Source organism: Teleopsis dalmanni, chromosome 1 (genome assembly GCF_002237135.1).
Source record: "Teleopsis dalmanni isolate 2A chromosome 1, ASM223713v2, whole genome shotgun sequence".
Taxonomy (NCBI): domain Eukaryota; kingdom Metazoa; phylum Arthropoda; class Insecta; order Diptera; family Diopsidae; genus Teleopsis; species Teleopsis dalmanni.
In genome coordinates, this window is record NC_051846.1 from 209,741,740 (window position 1) to 209,761,408 (window position 19,669).

At 32.2% G+C, this 19,669-nt stretch overlaps 2 protein-coding genes across 2 annotated transcripts; both read right to left on the bottom strand.

Annotated features, from left to right (window-relative positions):
• Positions 1 to 12,548: 12,548 nt before the first annotated feature.
• On the bottom strand, positions 12,549 to 14,575 carry LOC119667183 (odorant receptor 67c-like). The gene is made up of 4 exons (XM_038076471.1): positions 13,770 to 14,575; positions 13,519 to 13,717; positions 12,680 to 12,835; positions 12,549 to 12,608 (listed from the first exon to the last, which is right to left on the bottom strand). The coding sequence occupies exons 1-4, from the start codon at positions 14,573 to 14,575 to the stop codon at positions 12,549 to 12,551; spliced, it is 1,221 nt and encodes a 406-aa protein (XP_037932399.1).
• Positions 14,576 to 17,224: 2,649 nt separating this feature from the next.
• Positions 17,225 to 19,145, bottom strand: LOC119675268 (odorant receptor 67c-like). The gene is made up of 4 exons (XM_038086459.1): positions 18,254 to 19,145; positions 17,983 to 18,181; positions 17,374 to 17,529; positions 17,225 to 17,311 (listed from the first exon to the last, which is right to left on the bottom strand). Exons 1-4 carry the CDS (start codon positions 19,036 to 19,038, stop codon positions 17,252 to 17,254), a joined length of 1,200 nt encoding a protein of 399 aa, XP_037942387.1. The 5' UTR covers positions 19,039 to 19,145; the 3' UTR covers positions 17,225 to 17,251.
• Positions 19,146 to 19,669: the final 524 nt, after the last annotated feature.

A 19,669-nucleotide genomic window follows, 5' to 3' on the forward strand; every position in this document is an offset into this window, starting at 1 on the left:
CGTTTTTATGAGACAATCTTGCAGCGATTATCCTTTCAATATAAGATTAAGCATTTACAACACATTTCGGCACACTTAATTGCACAAAGGCGTATGAGTGGCTGAAAGATGTAATGCCACATGTCTGTGCGGGTAAAAGGAATCAATGATAGTAATTCCTTCAAGGGCGCCATTTTGACTCTTTTTGATCTTCTGTTTTAAGGATATCCATTATTTTGATTCGACTAACACGTACGATTATAATTTTTCCCTCCATGTCGTGGTACGCCATGGCCTTGTCATTGTGCTTTTTGCATTTAGAAAATTGATTTTAGTTCATTTGGAGTAATTTTTTATCACTTTGGGCTGTTTTTCTAGGAATTGAATAAGTTTTGCTGCTTTTTCACTCTTTTTTTCCATAGTTTGTCTGATTTGTAGACGTTTCTGTAATCACAGTGGACACGTTTCACTAGAAATTTTATGTTTTGAGGACAATCAATCCGTTCGTTTTGTATTATTAACCCTTCTTAAATATTACCTCATCATTGGCATTCAATTTCAATTATTTGTGCTGATACGACAATACTTTAATATATCTTCATTTTTTTTTTAGTATCAAACGAATATAGTTTTCTAAGAGCTCTTTTCAGAGTAAGTAACGACGATTCCAAGCATGATAAAAATTTCTTTTATGTAGTCTAATATATTAATTAAATTAATGCTTATAGATATATGTAAAGGCAGCACAAAAGATAAATAATGGTCGCTGTGCTTCGCTAGAAATCAGTATCCCTAGTATTATATAAACACTTCTTCTGATATATGCTTTAAGTTGAAATTTATTGTTGAAATCAATTTTCATATAAATTAAAATATTAAATTAACCTTATTAAATAAAATTTTTCTCTTAAATATCATAGGAGGAAACCGACTCTATCACTCTTTAACTGTTTCCGGATTTACCTTTTAGCATTTCCTGAAAATCGAGAACTCTCTATATGTTCACGATTTCAATTAAAATTGCTGGCTTCATAATAGCCTCAAAGTTATGTTACGCCGCTACTGAAGTTCTTCGTCCCATCAACCGTACCGAATATTCACAATTACAACTGGAACGTAGACTATTAATATGGAATTACTATTCTTCTCTTTTTTTTGCTAAGTATTGTAGCTTGCTTAACATTTTTTGGGTAAGCTTCTGGGTCATTTATTGCTAGCACCTCCGTTTTTTCGATATTTTGTTAGATACTATAGTTGTTAGAACGTTTAACTTTTTTTGCATATGTTCTACATTGAGTGGAATTAGAATGAGTGAATTGACTCTACGTAATCGTCACCTATTGACGGATGCAACAGAATAAAAGATGGAGCCTAGTGTGAAGACAAAAAGTAAAGAGAAGAATTCATTACTCTACTTAAGACTGATTTGACTGTTAGAACTTCCTTCTTTGTACAACGCTAACTGTACACTCTCCTCAAACTTTTGGAGCGATTGATAGTTTCAAAAGCTTTCGATATAAATAGGATGAATTTTCAGGGAGTCGTTTCAAAACTGAAACGACTTCAGTTTTGTCACTGAAGTAAGATGGTCTTCTAGCATAGTTAAACTTCATGAATAACCCCTACAATCCTTAGTCCACAACAGTTTGGATTTTAAAATAAATATCATTTTAATCATCATTTTAATCATTTTAATTTTAAGCTCGTTATGAAATTTATGACCCATTTTCATTTTAAATAAATAAATGTGTGGTTATTCGATCGTATATTTCACAACATAATCAACTTAAGAAATGAAATATAATTTCAATATAATTGTTAAATGAACTGTTTTTACTTATTTATTGCTTCCAGATGAAGTGCATAAAATCATTCTGATCTTCCGAATTACTTCTAAGTTGTTTGGATTTCACATTTTCCAATATCAAAGATCAATTGTGTTGTCTACAACTGCAGAGTTTGGTTAAATAATTTCTTACTTGAGTACAATTAAATGAAACCTCTACGAGTATTTGACAAGGATGTGTAAATAATCCTTTTGCAATAAAATCTACTTACTAATTTTATTTATAAAATGTAAACATGTAAATAAATGTTTTGACTATTAAATAATTTCATTACTTCTGTACTCGTATTCATTCCGTTCCCACCCACTGTTGACCTTAAATTAAGCTATACTTACATTTACGGTCGATATGGCAAATATTTAACTAGAATATAAATAATTTATTTAAATTGCACCAGCAAATAAGTTTAAGGATTACTGCCTAACTTATAAGGATATACTGGAGTACTGGCGCTTCTCTATATATATAGTACTATATGTTAATGCTTTGTTGACATGTATGTGTGTGTGTGCATGTGTGATGAGAGTTTAGTGTTTTTACACATGTCTGCACATATTAAAATCAATTTGCATAAAATAATTACGAAATTTTGTATAAAAACAAAAGTATTTGTGGCAAATGATAGACAGGATATTTGTCTAAGCATGTACGAATCTAAAAATATCGAATTACTCCTACGTGAAATGCGTTGATATGTTTACGGATTGAGGATTGAGGATTGAGAAGGCAATGAAAGCTTGGAAACAAACTTAATTTAATATAAAATTAAATTTCATTTATTTTCTAGAAATACTTGACGAATGCTACTAATATATTTTGTTAATTATTTTAAGTTAATTGATTTGATTAGGCATTAAAATCAATAGTAATAAATTGATAATTATGCACATTAATTAAAGTTGTTTAATCACACAAATAAAATATCAAATTTGAATTTGATATTAACTGAATAATTATTTGTCCAAAATATTTTGGACACATGTCTATTTCAACTCACAGAATTGGGAATCATTGGATTAAACCAAACTCTTAAGTCCTTTGTGTATACTAACGAACAGTTATTTAAGTTATCCACTTTGGTTCAATATTGAGGTTTACTATAGACAAAGTTTTACCAAAAAGGACACTTTTGGCAATCCTTATAGCATATTTACTTAAACGTTGAACTAACCTACTTTCAGCACTAAGAATATTACCATTGTGCCTTTAGTAAATTTTTGAGTTTTTCTTTCACTTTTGCTCCTTTTAAAGTCCAATTCGTTAACTTTAACAAAAACGTTTAATTAAATTCCAACACAAAACACCCACACCCTACTCACCTTCGTACGATACTCATGCATATATGCAAATTGTTAGGCGACGACTACGTTTACCGGCAAAATTACTTTGTGTCACACCAAATATATTGACTCAATAAGGAGAAGTGATAATAGCGAAGCCACCTGCTCCGAAGTTCACTTTTGTCTGCGTCGAAATGTGTTGCCAATGGAAAGAAATGGCCACAAACCACATTATTAGTGCGTAAATGTGCAGGAACTCAATTCAAAGTGTAAAAATGACAATTTTATGCAAATAAAATTGCGCTCTATAAGTCCTTCGGCTTCCAAAAACTAAGTTCAACCAAAAAAGGAAGAAAAATACCAAACAACTAAGGAAATTTTCAGTTTTTCTTTTCTTCCTTCTGCAACACAAATTTGCTATTGTTGACTTGTATTCCTTCTTCGGTTCTGTGTTTTCTGGAACACCTTAGATTGGAGAGCCCAGGAAATGTTTTAAGGTGAAAAATTATTGTCTTAAAGTGGCAAAAAAAAAAAAATTACTTAACCAGCTGCTGTTGTGCTTTAAATGGATTAAATTTCAAACTAATAACAAAAAAGTTACGAACTGAAAAAATTATTTAAAAGCTTTTGAAGGATGCAAACTTAAACTTTTAAAAGTTACCTCAAAAATACTTGCACCTTTAATACTGAAAAATTGTACCTTACTGTTCCCTGTTCCCTGTTCCAAAATGCAGGCGAAGCCAAATCCAAATCCAAAGTAAATCGTAATTTCTAATAACTGCATAAGGCAAAACAATTTTTCATTGGCCTGCATTGGCAGCAGCCTGCCAACAATAACCATTTTTCTTCTGCTCTCACTGATTTAGAAAAATAATGCAGCTAAGCATTCCTCTATCTTGTATAGTGCAGATGTATAGTGTAGCTTTGGCAGAGACTGGTTTCATAAATTTCAAGGCTTATTAAAATCTCTTCGGAATTCCATGGAAATATGTTTGCCTTTATTCGCTTGCCACTTCCTTGCTGATTTAAGCTGTTTTGCCTTGGCTTACTTCGGGCCAATAACTGTGCACTCAGAAACCAACTCATTTAAGTGCTAAATTGATATATGCGAAATAAGTAAATTATTTTGCAGTTACACCTGCAACTGCTATTGCAATTGCCATGGCCAAAGCAAGGAATTGCATAAACAATTACGAAAAGATTTTCGTTAAGTGCAATAGAAATGCACTATTTCGATTTTGGAGTCAAATTGCAATGTGAATACTGGCTTAAAATTAAATGGTGTTTTAAAGGAAAAAGTTTCGGAAAATACTTTGAATCTCTTACTTTTAAATGAGACTTATTAGGAGTGTTTGAAAACTTTTTTGCACAGTTTATAAATGAATTTTACTTAAATCTATTGGTCATGTTTATTTCCTATTGCAGTCTGCCTTTAGGTTAGACCAAAAGCACGCTTCTAAACATAGTAATCAGATATTAAACTAGAAGACTTCTTTTAGTCATTGTGAAGCCCAATAATTTACTATTCTTATTCGTCTTCTACGATAAGCTGAAAAGTTCATATACGTCTGCGTCAGTTATATCTGTTAGGTTAGTAAAGAAGCAATTTTTTAGATATTGAAGTCGCTTCGTCTGTAGCACAGGACAAGAATATAGACAATAATTGATGAAATCCATCTCATTACCATCAAATCCGCTTCGTTTGTAGCACAGGACAAGAATATAGACAGTAATTGATGAAATCCATCTCATTTCCATCAAATCCGTACAATAGCACAGTAATTCGTTAGGAACCCAGTAGTAAGTTTAACTTAGGGAATAGACATATATAAACCAAAAGAACACTCGTTCTTTCCTAAGTCAACTTGCCTAACAATAGCCTTGTGCCATCACAGAACACTCAAAAGTATAAGTACAAAAACACAGCTGATGTTAGCATAGGGGATAATAGAACGCAATGATTTAGTTGATATCTTTTAAGGGCTTTAATAATTATAATTGAATTTATTTTATAAACAAATATATTAGTTTATATACGTACATATATTGTTTTTTTAATACAAAATATTGCGAAATTTAAAATCTAAACAAATTTAAACCAGTAAATAACCTAAAAAAACTAGTTAAGCTCAACAAAAATCGCAAGCTGTGCAAATTCGTTAAAAGAGCAACAACAGACTTTATTATTGACATGGAAAACCTCTCTGGAAACAAAAGAATTTTTTCAAGTATTTTCTATTTACGAATTCCAGAAATAACTCCATTCTTGACACTCTTCCTGACATGCACCTTCGCTTTTGAATGCCACTCAAAGTGCAACTGATCACTTCAGATTTCCATTTGCTTACACATTCAACAGCGCTGAATCCTCACTTGAAGGCTCACCTCCTGCGGTGCCTTAACCGCTGAATGGAGTGCAACATGATTTTGTGGGAGTTGATTTCTATGCCAATTCATGAATTTTCCATTTGCAACGCGCATTGAGTATCGCTTTTGTGTTATTTGTTGACTTTCAAACACAATCCAGTGTTATTTGCACTGGGAATCAACTCGGGTTTTAGGTCAAAAATGGTTTTCGCACAAATTTCAAATCTTTTGTTGGCTGCTATTTACAGAAAATAAGAAAATAAAATTCCTACTTAAACCACCTTAAATCGTATAGCAAATGTTTTGCAATGTTCTTACACAACAAAACACTTCAGTTGGTTGGTGGTTGGTTCAGTTGTAATTAAAAATTGGTTCACAAACAATAAACAATAATGTTCCATAAATATTTGCGTACTTTTTAAGTAAAAATTATATGAAAACTATACTTCTACCTTTGAGGCAAAATAAAACGGAATGATTTTGTATACGAAGGCATCGCGTGAACAGAAGACCACAAAATGCTCACAATTTACGCATTCAACTCGGAATGATTTATGAAAATGTGGTGCATTTACGCATTCGGCAGCGCAATTGCGTAAGGACTTATTTATTAATATTGCCATTGACAGCGGCAGCAATGCCAAGTGGCCACAATATCAACACGCCGCTTGTGGCGGCGACTACCATGACAACGACTACTTCGATGACAAAGACTATAACTATGACTGTGACTATGACTATGACGACGACAACGACGACGACAACGTCGTTGACCAATGTAATGACAAGGATGCGTATCCGAAAAGCCTACAAAAGGACGCGTTGTACAATTTTATTAAAATTAAAAATGCAACAGCGAAACAACAAAAAACCATTCATATATTTCCCAGACTCGGTCTGCATTGCTAGCCTAGTGAGTTGAACTGAGCAGAATACCAATTTTTTATGCATTGCATTAAAAATGTCGGTTTAAATTTACATTTAACATTAAACTATAATAATTTAAGAGTTCAACGACAATTGCGGTTGCGTTCCACTCAATGAAAACACAACCCAATGGATATTTCTCCTTTTTTTTGCAAATAATTGTGTCCTGCAAATATGTAAATTTTCCTCACTGAAGATTCTTAAACTTAATATAATTTGTATGCATTCTGGACTATAGATGGAAGATGTATATTGGAAGATATAATTTCAAAATATCTGTTGTTTCCTCTGAAAACTCTATAAAATGACTTAGCTTTACCTAATATATGTTAAGAGGTGACTGCTTTAAAACTATTTAACATATCTACAATCTTTTTGCGAAAACTCTATAAAATGACTTAAGTATGGTATGTCTAATATATGAATAAAGTGGAGAGTTTTTTAAAACTATTCCACATGTCGAGAATCTTTTAAAACATTACAACAATATATATATATTACGACATTACTTACAAAAATATAATTGTTGCTAATCGCCGGCTATATCCTTTATGCTATTGCAAATATTGTTGGAGCCATACACAATTGTCAAGTAGCTATATCTTTAAATAAATACAGAAAAAATTATTGGTACGCTCGATGTAGTTTTTGGATATATGAACAGAACATCGATTGCATTAACTCTTTTACATACTAGAGAAGCATCGTAATAATTCAAAGTGTAACTGATGACGAGTACAGTACTTATAAGAGAAGGAAAAAACTGCCTTGGAAAGAGAAACAGAAGCTTACATTCGGTACAAAAGTATTTGCCGCTTTTGGTAAAAAACCTAAACATATGTTATCAAGCACTAAACTTTTTGCCTTTAATGGTAATAATGCTAAATATAATAAGATACCCACCTGACATGGAACCTTGTAACTTTTCTCTATTCGCGAAGCTATGCCCTTACGAAGGAGGCGTTTAGAATTGATTCAGAGCATAAAAAATGAATCGAAATCAAGTTGTAGAAAATACTCAAATTAACCTACCATACATATATGTAAGCGGGTTAACCAGTAAAGTAGAAGTCGGTGAGGCAGTCATGTAGAAATCGGTCAAACAGTAGTAGTGGTTAAGACAGCAGTTAGCAGTCGACAGTCAAAAAGTGCGGTCGTGATTACACCGGGTTGTATACACAATTATCTATGTTTAGAGTAGGTCTCCAAGCCCTGTTGCGTCAATAAAAAGTAATATGGAACCTACTTTACAGAGTTTTATTGCCTCCTCCATAAGAATAGACATTCCCAGAAGTCTACTCCGTATATGCATTAGCGCAGGACCTTCCAACTATAATTTACTTTATAATTGCTTAAAATTCTGCTATTTAAATAGAATACACCTTTTCAGTTATATGTACAGTATATGCAGTCCATCATATTTTTATTCAGGCATTCTATTCTGTTTAAGCGAACTTAAAGCAGATGCTAGTGTTCAATATAAAACCGTTAAGCGGTGTGAAAAATATACATCTTCCTCATGCTTAAAACCATACTTAAATAAGAATTTAGCATTTATTTTGATGGAAATTTGTATTGTATTACTCACTCCATTCATAGTTGTAGTGTATTATATAGTTTTTCGTCCATTTCTATTTTTATTCTTTGTCTTCTAAACTATTCCACTTGAATTTAAAAAGGATAATCTTCGAATTTCAAACCGATATTTTAGATGAACACCAAACATTTATTTTCGACTTTTCTAAAAATATTTCATTGCACTTCAATAGAGGAAAATGCAGTCAGGAATTTACTATAAATTGAAAGCATTTCTCCTAATTCAAGGTAAATTTGTTTCGCAATAATACCTTTAATCTTCTGAAAATTTCACTTAAGAAGATTTATTTTCGTTTCTCTAATATACAGAAAAGATGTTCATGTCCTTGTAAAAACTAATTACTGCGTTAGCTAAAAACTTTCACTTCCTCTCGCACTGACCTAAATAAAAATACGGTCAAAATAAAATTTATACGAGTACATATCGAATATAGCAAAATTAATTTTATAATTTAAATGATATATTTCAGTAAAGATACTTAAAAGTTGTTTTGGCATTTCTTTTAAATCACTGATACATTAAAAGGTCAAGGTTATGGATTGTGCCCCTATTAATAATATTATTTTTCTTCTTTAATGATAAATTATCAACTACATTCACTTTCTTGTGATTCTCTGTAAATTTACATTGAAATTAAAAATAAATTTTAAGCACTAACCTCAACTCCCAAAACAATTTCCTAAACCAATCCCAAAAGTAATTCAAAAAAAATATATAAACTCCTACGAAGGCCACATAAGTGCATAGGAGATGAATAATGTTAAGCGCTGGTACATACGTAATGTGCTCGTTTATAAGAGAAATCATTTTTGAATATAAGAAAACTGAGCAGCTTGAATTTAAATTGAAACCACCAAAATGTATCAAAAATCCTTCCAAACTGCAGAGGAAGGGAAAAGATTTTTGTTCCTTGACAGTACCTGCTTGTAGCGAACTAGTAAGATCCCAGCTGCACTGTGTAACATAGCTGTATTCGTCGACTGTATAGTCGACGCACTTCGCAACCAAAATATGCAAATTTTCCCACTTCAGCTACTCCAAAATCATTTTAATGGTAATGGCCACACAAAGGATGTGATGATATGCGTAAGTATTTCTTCTTTCCAATTCTTGTGCATTCAATGAATTCACTCATTCTTGCTTTGTCTATTCACAGAAGTGGAAGAGATGCTTGAAGAGTTAATGCAAGTAAATGTACCGAAAATGGAAAATGATTTATTCCCCCACAACTATGCAAGCAACTGCTAAAACAATTGTTCATTTATATTTATAGGAAATTTAGACTTCATTTTCATAAACACACAACTTTCATGGCAAATGAATGAAAGCTATATCAATGACGTGTAAATGGGAATTGGAATAAAAACTCCAAACAGTTGGCAACAAGAAAAATCAGGCAGATAGGACAAACATACCAGTGATACCTTCTTTTCATCAAATACTTTAACATCCCACTTTAATAGAAAAATCTTTAATAATATCGGCAATGCCATTTATTAACTTTGTTTAATCTGTATTTATTCTAAAAAGTTTTTAAAAATTTTATTGAAACAATCAATTCTTAGGATGTATAAAGAAGTTTAAAGACAATCGACTGGAGCTCCGCGGTTCTGGAAACATTTAAGTTCTGTCAACAACCTTCAGCATCAATAGCGATAGATTACATTCCATGTTTGTCTTCATAAATTTTCGTAGCTTTACTATCAGTAATCCTAGGAGACGATATTGTGAAACGATATTGATAACAATGCAGAGCAAGTTAACGTTAAAACTGGAAAAAGGCACGGGAGTCGAAGACTTACTTACTTACTTAGTTGGCCATTACAGACGCGTGTCGTCCTTGGCCGCGTCGAGTAGCCTCCGCCAGTCAGCCCGATTAGTTGCTTTCTGACGCCAGTTGGTAGTACCGAGCGCCCCCAAATAGTTGGTCACCTGGTCCTTCCACCGAAGATAAGGAAGTCCTCTACCGCGTTTTCTACCTGCGGGTACCGAATCAAATACCTTTCTAGCCGGAGCACTTTCTTCCATTCGCATGACATGATCAAGCCAGCGTAGCCGCTAAATTTTTATGCGCTTAACTATGTCAATGTCGCGGTATAGCTCATACAGCTCATCGTTCCATCTAATTCGATACTCGTCGCCAACGCGTAAGGGACCATAGATCTTCCGAAGAATTTTTCTCTCGAAAGCTTCTAACGCCTTCTCATCACTGTTGGTAATTGTCCAAGCTTCTGCACCATACAGCAGGACAGGCATGATAAGGGATTTGTAGAGTCGAAGACTAGGAATACATAAATTCGATGCCTTACTAATCTACTTCAATGTTTTTAGAGTAAGTGTTCGCCATTATAGGCATCATCGTTTCGATGGCAGCCAGATCAAGGATGACATGACTTACATCCTCCCATTTCAGAATTACTGATGTACCTCACAAGAACAATATCGAAGTGCAAGTTGTTTCGGTCTCTGTTAAATGGCGTCGCGTAAAGTGGAGTTTAGTGCAGAGGAATCATGACAACGTTCGTTTGATAATATTGTCATCAGTTTTTCTTATTATCCCTTCCTTCTCCTGATTTCGGTAGCAAAGTCAACATGGTTTGTTTTTTCAATGAAGCAAAGAGATTCTTTTAGTAAGAGGTCAATAATTCCAGAATTTCCATAATTCCAATAGACCCAGATAACTGTCGATGAACCTCTGATGGTGTCTTGCAATCATTGAAATAAACTTCAAAGTGGTTCAATCATATAGCAGGACGATGAATACTAAAGTATAAGCTCCAAATTATTTTACTTGTAAATTTCTTATCATGTAGTAAACATATTTATATATCGCGTAACTTTAACAAAAAAATCCTTAAGTTAAGGAACACATGTATGAATTTAATTTATTAAAATTTTTAAATATATTGAAATAATTTTGGTCTTACAAGTCTATAAATAAACCCCAGACATAATCAATACATATAATTTGTTTCTCGAACAATGTCTTAAGGTTCAATTTATTGCTTGCAGCCACATAAGTGGGAGGCGGCCAATAAACTTTGAACGACAAGGATTTCTTGTGTAACGTTTAAACTGCAATTGACATTAAAATATTATTTATTCATAAAACAATAAAGGCGACATAATTCTGTACAATCATCTATACTCCTGCCAGTTTAAAGTCCATGCAAGCAAAAATATTCCAACGCATCAAAGACAAAAGACTGAGGAGGGCATAACTTGTGATTAATATTCACTTATGAGCTAGTAAAAAAGGATATGAATATTAAATAATTGAAGTAAACTAAAACAAATAAAATTGTTAACAAAATAATTTAGCATTAAAAATGTAGATTTATTATTCTTCCTTAAATGTAATACCATATATAGGTAGTGCAATTTCTGTAATTTGCGGTCAGAAAAGATGAATTAAATTTCTTCTATATGTCCTTGTTGTATTTCAGTTACTTGACATTTTATTTTGAAACTTCAATTAATATAATTGGTTCCTAAAGGCTGGTTATGTCTACATTTCGATATTGTAGATGAAATTTTGTAAAACAGTATTTAATTTTCTTCTATACTGCCATTCAGCGCAACATTTTCCTTAGAATTTTTTTTGAGTTTTGACAAACATAATCATCGATCTGGATTTTGAAAAATAAAAATTGTTGATGGGCTCAGCAAGGACGTTGGAGAAATGATGTTTGCAAAAACTAGCCCTGAAGTGGTTTCAAACAGAGTTACAAGACTTCAAATCAAACAATGTTTTTACAGTTGAACTGACTCACAAAATGTATATACCAAATGTTAGGGATAATTAAAAATCCAAAACTTACAGCCTTATAGAGTATAGTTTTGGAATACTGTGGCTTGTTTTACTTTGTTTTTACAAAGCGAAAAGTGTCACTTTAAAGCACTATACTACGATAAAGAAGCCAATGCACACATTGGAAATTTTTAATAGATACTTAAGGTGGTAAGAACCTATAACGGGCAATGATTTACAAGTACATGGCACTGGCAGTATAAATTATAACCGCTTTCCTCTTCCTATTTTTGCTTGCTACTTCGATATTGAGAAGGGAGTTCATAAGTGCTCGGCATGATCCAGAATTCAGTAAGACCACTTCATAATGAGGAAAATATTAAATTCTGAGGTAATTACAAGAATTTCAATAGCAAGGACCTGTATGTTTCCACTCTTTAAAAATTAATATTAATCTTTATCTACAAAGGCTGCCGACATATTTTAATTGTAACAAATGATTAATTCCGTAAATATTGAGCCTTCCTTGGTCGACTGATGAAAGTCATTATGCCGTGGATTAATTATTTTATTAAGTTAAATCATCGTTTAATGATTTAAGTAATTTCAGTAATATAAGCTTTATGCAGGTTCAAATTTTAAATGAATACGTAAGAATACGTACGTAAGAAAGTATAATTTAGTCACAATATATTTAACATATTTACAAATATATTATAAATAAACATTATTTAAAAACAATAATTTTTTCATATTATGATAATTTATTTCATATAATTGTAATATTAAAAAATAATTATTTAATTTGTGGTGTAAGTTGTCCTTAATAAGGCAAAGAATTGATAGGACCAACTTATTACCTAAGAAGTATATAAATATATCAATACTCATGTTTTGTTAACTAATCCTAAAAGATAATTAATATACTAACTCTCATGTAAGTAACGAAAGAAATCGGTGGCAATGTAGGAGCTTTTAGTGCCGCTGGCTTCTGAGAACGAGCAATTATTAACAAAAGAGTTCGCTTGTATTTATTACTCATACCAAACCAGTCCTGATTAAAGGCTGCTTCACCAACTCCATTGCTCTATAATTGAAGATTCCATGTAAAAAAACATTAAAACAACATTAAACAGCAAAAAATGTATTTTCTTTTTAAATATTTACAAAACCTACTTTAAAACTATTAAGATTTCTACAAATTTGTGATTAGTACAAAATACTAATTCTAAACAAATGTTCCAGGTTCTTGCGAAAAGTACGTCATTACTGCTCTATTCAAAAAGTAGCTTACAGGTTGATTAGTCGAGTCAGTAAGGCTCTCTTTCAAAACGGTTCTTTCCAAAACCAAGTGAATGGAAGTACGTAGACTTCCACTCCTCTAACGTATTCGTGAACCAAATCGGACTATTGACAAGGTACTGCAGGTATCATCTGAACAACGTTTGTTTCGTGGACACCAGTAGTTCTCGCTTTTGTAAACATGTGATACTAAAACATGTGAATTTATAAACTTTGTGAATTTAGACTAAGCTAAATGAGCCTTTCCCATCTTGGGCACAGATTGATTGCCCTCACAACATATAAAACAAAACAAACTGTCATTATAGGTCCAATGATCGGATTACTATAATAGCTCACCTTAGTGGTGGTATATAGTTTTCTTCGCTTAATATTAATTATAATTACATTATTACCTTACCGTTGTAATATGTCACGGTGTGTTGTAATTTTCACTAAATAATGCCAACAATTTTATAATTATCTTACCGCTGTGATCAATTTATCTCCGTAATAGCATATCAAGAAAACTTGCACCAGTGACGCAGCTAAAAAAATACAATACTTTATTATATCCTCAGCGGTTGATGTCGTCACTTGGAAGCCCGTAAAGCAAATATTCAAAGACGCAGCCAAGAAGTTAAGCAGCAACGAGAAGCTAAATATGGAATTCAACTGCTCACTTATACTGAAAATGTAAAAATTTAGTATACGTCTTAGTAATTCAGGCAAATACACACTCCAAGCATTCGGCATGATACATAACCAAATTATTTAAAAATTTTATATGTTCCATATTCTTCTTCACGTCCACGTCCTTCACCTTAAAATTGTGCAACTGTTCCGACATATAATCAAAATGCATAACGAGTTGAGTAGCTGAAGCAATAATCAATAAATCAGCGGATAGGAACGCCACACCCGCCAAGTAAGCTGCATGACCCATAGAGCAATATGTGGTCCAATAAATACCTGCTGTGGCAGTGGCGTTAAATGGAAACCAAACATAAAAACCGAAACTGCGTTCATAGTGTTCAGCATTCAGAAAATAATAGTTAACAAAAGCTTTGATTGCCGGATAAAAGCTGAAAGTGGATGTGTAAGTCAAGCAGAGGAACGCAAAGATCGTCATAACACGTCGCATGATGTGCTCGTAGTGCTGCAGCCTGTAAGCCATTTGCTGAGTTCTGGTCAATGGAAACAACAGCTCAAGCTTATCGAAGTGTTCACGTAATGTGTGCTTATGCACAGCCAAAGCAATTTGCTTGAAATTCGCCATAAACGAAAAAAACATGCAAGGCGCCACTCCGGTAGCTTGTAAGATGGTTTCACGCGATCCTAGCGCTTTCGAAAAGAAAACAACCTCACCGAACACGTAAAAATTGAAATTCAAGAAGCCAAAATAAAAATATAGTTTATAGATGAAACTACGTAATTTGTTGTTCGAGCGATGTTCGTAGAGTTCCTCCCCAATGGTTTTGTAGAACACCTCTGGCAAGTACATAAAGTCTCGAAAAGTACGAAAAGGCGTCTTACTCTCACACATCCTTAAGGACTTGCTATGTTTTTGTATTTGACTTGACTTATGTGGAATGTTGCTATTTTATAGTTTTTGGTGTGGTGTGTATACATTGCGTTACAAGCCATTTCAAATCAAGATTTCATTCTAAAATAATTATGAATTCATAGCAAGGAATAAACTTATTAAGCCAAAGTCGTAGTGGCAATTGCTTTGCGTGAAAAATGTGTAAAACAAAAGTTTTTCGAAAAGTTCGACACATAAATCTAAAGGGCGCACAATCGACACTTTTATTTAGAAAAAGTTTTATATAAGAATTTTTATTTTCCCATTTAAAAATTTATTAAAACATTTTTATATTTATTTTGACTTCCCTAAAATATGAACAACAAAAAACCAAAACTTTGGCGTGACTCTTTGTATGACTTTTTCTAATTATGTCCGCAAAATTAAATCCTTATGATGTACTTTTATTATTTATAATCGACACGTGCTTATTTTTTATTCATTAAATGGAAAATTAATATACACATCACGATTTTCTTTTAATGCTTTTAATTTTTAAAACGATCAAATAAGCTTTAAGACAATTAGAATAGCTGGAATAAATTATTAAAAATTTTAAATATATATAAAATTAAATATATAGAATTAAATAGCACATTTGTTTTAAACACATCACATGGGGAGTACGTTTTTTTACAGGAACATTAAATTACTTCATAATCATCCCGCAAGAAATATATAAAAATATGATTAGTCATAATCAAATGTGAAATTCATGCTATAAATTTTTAAGAACTTTTTGGACCAATAATCGTCCTTTATTGTTTAAAACTGTTGTATCACTAAAATTAGATTACCAGATTACTAGATTAAGATGCTTAAAGCTCATGACTACAAATCATCCTATGTCCCCAGCAAACACTACTATTCACCAGCTAGAAATTGCACAAAGCCAGGCTCTGAGAAGACTGTTCAAAGTTTCATGGTACAGTAGGGCGAATGACATCCCCAGGGACCTCAAGATTGATCCGATCAAAAAGTACATAAAGGTTAGAGCCCTGAAATTATTTATGAAAACTGACAGACTTACCAACACCGCGTTATCAAATCTCAAAATGGTTACAGGCTCCTCGGAGAGGTATGCAGATCTGAGGACAAGTATTGCTTAGTCTGATGAAGTGATAAACAATAGGTCAAGGTGTAGAGGGGGGTTTTGAAGAAACCTCGAGTTGAAAAAGACTGCACTAGCTTAAAACAACTTCAACATAATAAAGCTCATGACTACAAATCATCCTATGTCCCCAGCAAGAAATTAAGAGGCCCACATATAAAAGAGAGTAAAGGTGCTGGTTACACTAACTCAAGCAAACCGTCCGTAATTGAATAATTCCTTTATATATTAAAATATAATGAACTATAAGCATATTTAAATGGTTTATATATATTTGTTATAATAGATATAGACACAGAATATCTATCTACTTCAGCAGAGTTGTTGATATATTAAACGAAGTAAATATATCAATAAATACGTTAATTAAAAAATGATGAGGAATTGCGGAATATTTTTCATTAAGAAAAAATAAATTAAAATAGAGATTAAGTAAAGACTTTATTTCTAAGACCCCTTGGTTAAGAACCTTTAATAACGCTAAGTACCGCGTAGACTTACTTTGTTGCAAATCTGCTCAACTAAATTAGATGATAGGAAAATCATATATGGAATTGACTATTACCCATTTTTTCAAAGTAGACAATGTGTGTGGAAAGAAATTAACAAACAAAGAAAACTTTACTAGCATAATCTACCAGGGCTATCAGAAGCAAAATCCAATAGAATCTAATAAAATAATATATCAATAAAAGTAGCTTGGTAAGCATTTCCTGTGAAGATTGGATGAATAAATAAGACTTGGAAATTTAGGTTCAATACTATAATTTATAGAGGTAGTCATACTTGAAGAAATACTCTAAATTTATAAAAATATGTCCCTTTTTATGGATTTTATCTTGAAGATATACATTGAGTACGTAATACGAAATCAATCGACATAATAAAAATATTTACCAGACTCGTTCAAAACTTCAATTTATTGCCAAAATGCGACAAAATTCTCCGTCCATCGACATAACAGAAATAATAATCAGAATTGATAATGTGGGTTCTAAACTTCACTTTATAGAGGAAGTGGGACTTAGAAACATTTTCTGGATCCATGAACTAGGCACAATAGATCACAGACTGCAGTGCAAAATGCTCTAATATAATGTTCGTGACTAAAATCAGTTAAATGGGTTCATCAAAACGTTGAAATTTGTTGTATATAATAGTATTGTAAACAAAATGAAAAGAAAATAGCGTTCGATGTATATTAATATATCTTTTAGTTGACTGAACGGGGTTCAGTGAACTGACTATATTGTTTAATAAAAACAAAAATATATTAATGCATAAATTTAAACATATAATAAGTTATTATTTTATTCAATTCAATTCAATATTCAATTTTGTTATTTATTTATGTTGGTGTCGATTGACACCTCTATTCTATTTTATAAGTGTTGATAGAACATTATAATATTATTATGTATATTGTATATATATATAATGTGTAAATATATTCATATATTGTTCATACATATATTTCCATTACTGATAACTTTAGTACATCCTGCTTTAGTTATTTCCATATATACTTAATCACTTGAATAGGTGGTTCTTAAAAGTGCAAAAAATTGATACGACATGCTTATAACCTAAAATTAAGAATAAAAAGTCTGTAATGAAAAATATATAAGATATAATACAATATACATACTTTCATATATGTGTTGAACGATATGGGTGGAAATGTAGGGGCTCTAATGGATGCTGGTCTTTGACTACGTGCAACGATTAATAAGAGAATTTTTTTGTACTTCGTACCCATATGAAACCAATACTGATTATAAGCAGCGTCACCTACACCAAAGCTCTGAAAGTGAAATAATTAAAGTTTTAAATAATTGTAAGGAACTTTTAGTCATATATATAAGTTAAATTTCAAAAGAGTGTTTATGTTTATAATTCGAACAACGGTGTTCACCTCTATAGATAAACTACAAATGGTCTCAATAGAAACTAAACACTATTAGACAAACTATTAAACAGAATATGTCAAAATGAAAGCGTTATGACTTGAGCTCTAGTTGGCACTAATTTCGAGATCCACATAAATTGGTTACCATTATCTCTATCTATGTTAGTTACGTTCTCTAGCGTACACAAAGAGTAGGTGTGAGTAAACAGAGAGTACGATAGAATACGAAAATATCTTAAACTAGAACTGATTGTTATCATACATGTAAGTTGAAATTTAGAACAAAGAGTTTGACAAAATTGTATTATTATATTCTAAACATTGAAGGAATAAAATAGCCATACGTACCGCCGTCATTAATTCGTCTCCATAATAGCAAACAATGAACACCTGCACCAAAGAGGCAATCATGAATATACAGTACATTATTATGTCTTCGGTCGTTGAAGTGGTCACCTGGAAGCCAATGAAGCAAATATTGAGCGATGCCGCCAAAAAATTGAACAGCAATGAAAAGCTGAAAATCGTATTCACTTCTTCGCTGATACTAAAATGAAATGAAATTTTTTAATGATTAATATTTTTCTGAAACAAAATTGCAGTAATTAAATAATCCCACTTTAAGCATTTGGCATGATAATCGACAATTCCATTTAAAAATTTAATATTCTCGACTTCTTTTGCGACATTTCCTTTGAAGTTTATCAGCTGCTTTGATATGTAATCGAAATGCATTACCAACTGCGTAACTGAGGCAATCAGCAACAAATCCGCACATAAAAATGCAACACCTGCTAAGTACGCTGCGTGCCCCAGCGACCAATATGTCGTCCAATATATGAGTCTCGTTGATGTCGCATTAAACGGATACCAAACCAAAAAACCGAAATTACGTTCGTAGCGAGGAGCATCCAGAAAATAATAGTTTACAAATGCCTTGCATGCAGGATAAAAACTGAAGGTGGATGTGTACATCATGCAGAGCATTGTGAAAATGACCATAACGCGGCGCATAATGCGTTCGTAATGCTGCAATTTGTATTCGGACTGCTTTTTGCTGGTTGTGGGGAACAAGTCCTCCAACTGCTTTAAATGCTGGCGTAGTAAGGGCTTGTGGGATGCTAATAAAATCTGCTTCAAATTGGACATAAAGGAAAAGAACATGCAAGGTGCCACGGCGATTGCTTGCAGAACGGTTTCACGTGTGCCCAAGGACTTTAAGAAAAACACAATCTCACCCATAACGTGAAAATTGAAATTTATAAAACCGAAGTACAGATACATTTTGAGAAGAAGACTTTTAAGTTTGTTTGTGGAACGATGCTCGAAAAGCTCTTCGCCAATGGTTTTGTAAAATATTATAGGTATCTGCATAAACTGCTCGAAACTGTGAGACTGCGACATTTTCCTCAAAATCGATTGATGAATTTTTAAAAAAATTACTTAACTTCACTCCACTTTGAAACTTATCAGATTATGCACTCTTATATAGGCGGAAGTGCTCCAAGTGACAAGAGTTTTGCAACTGCACTTCCATCAAAGCTGCTTTCCACTTAAATTGAGTAATTATATTCAATTATTTCATTCATTATTCAGCGCAAAATAGTTCGAAACCGTGCCAGTTGGTGTTAATTATATAAATATAATTTTTAGCACCGCAAACAAAATAATTTATGAATGTCTTTCAGCGTGAATTCTGTGGGAGTTTTAACACCGATTTTCTAACCGAAAACATATGCAAATATTTACAATCTATAAAAAAATTTTTATGGCCAAGCAAATAAATTAAAAAGTGTATATTAATGGGGTGAAGAATTTTCCTATTTAAATATACTAAAATCATTACAGACAGATTAACTTTAAATAGAAAATATTTATGCATAGTTTTAAGAATCCAAAAGTATTGATTTAGACAAAAAATTTTAAAGAATTCGAATTCTAATATTAGAATATATATATTTGCAATTACAAATAATAAATTTATTACATATATATATTATTTAATCATATTTGATGTTTCGGTTTCAGTCATCCA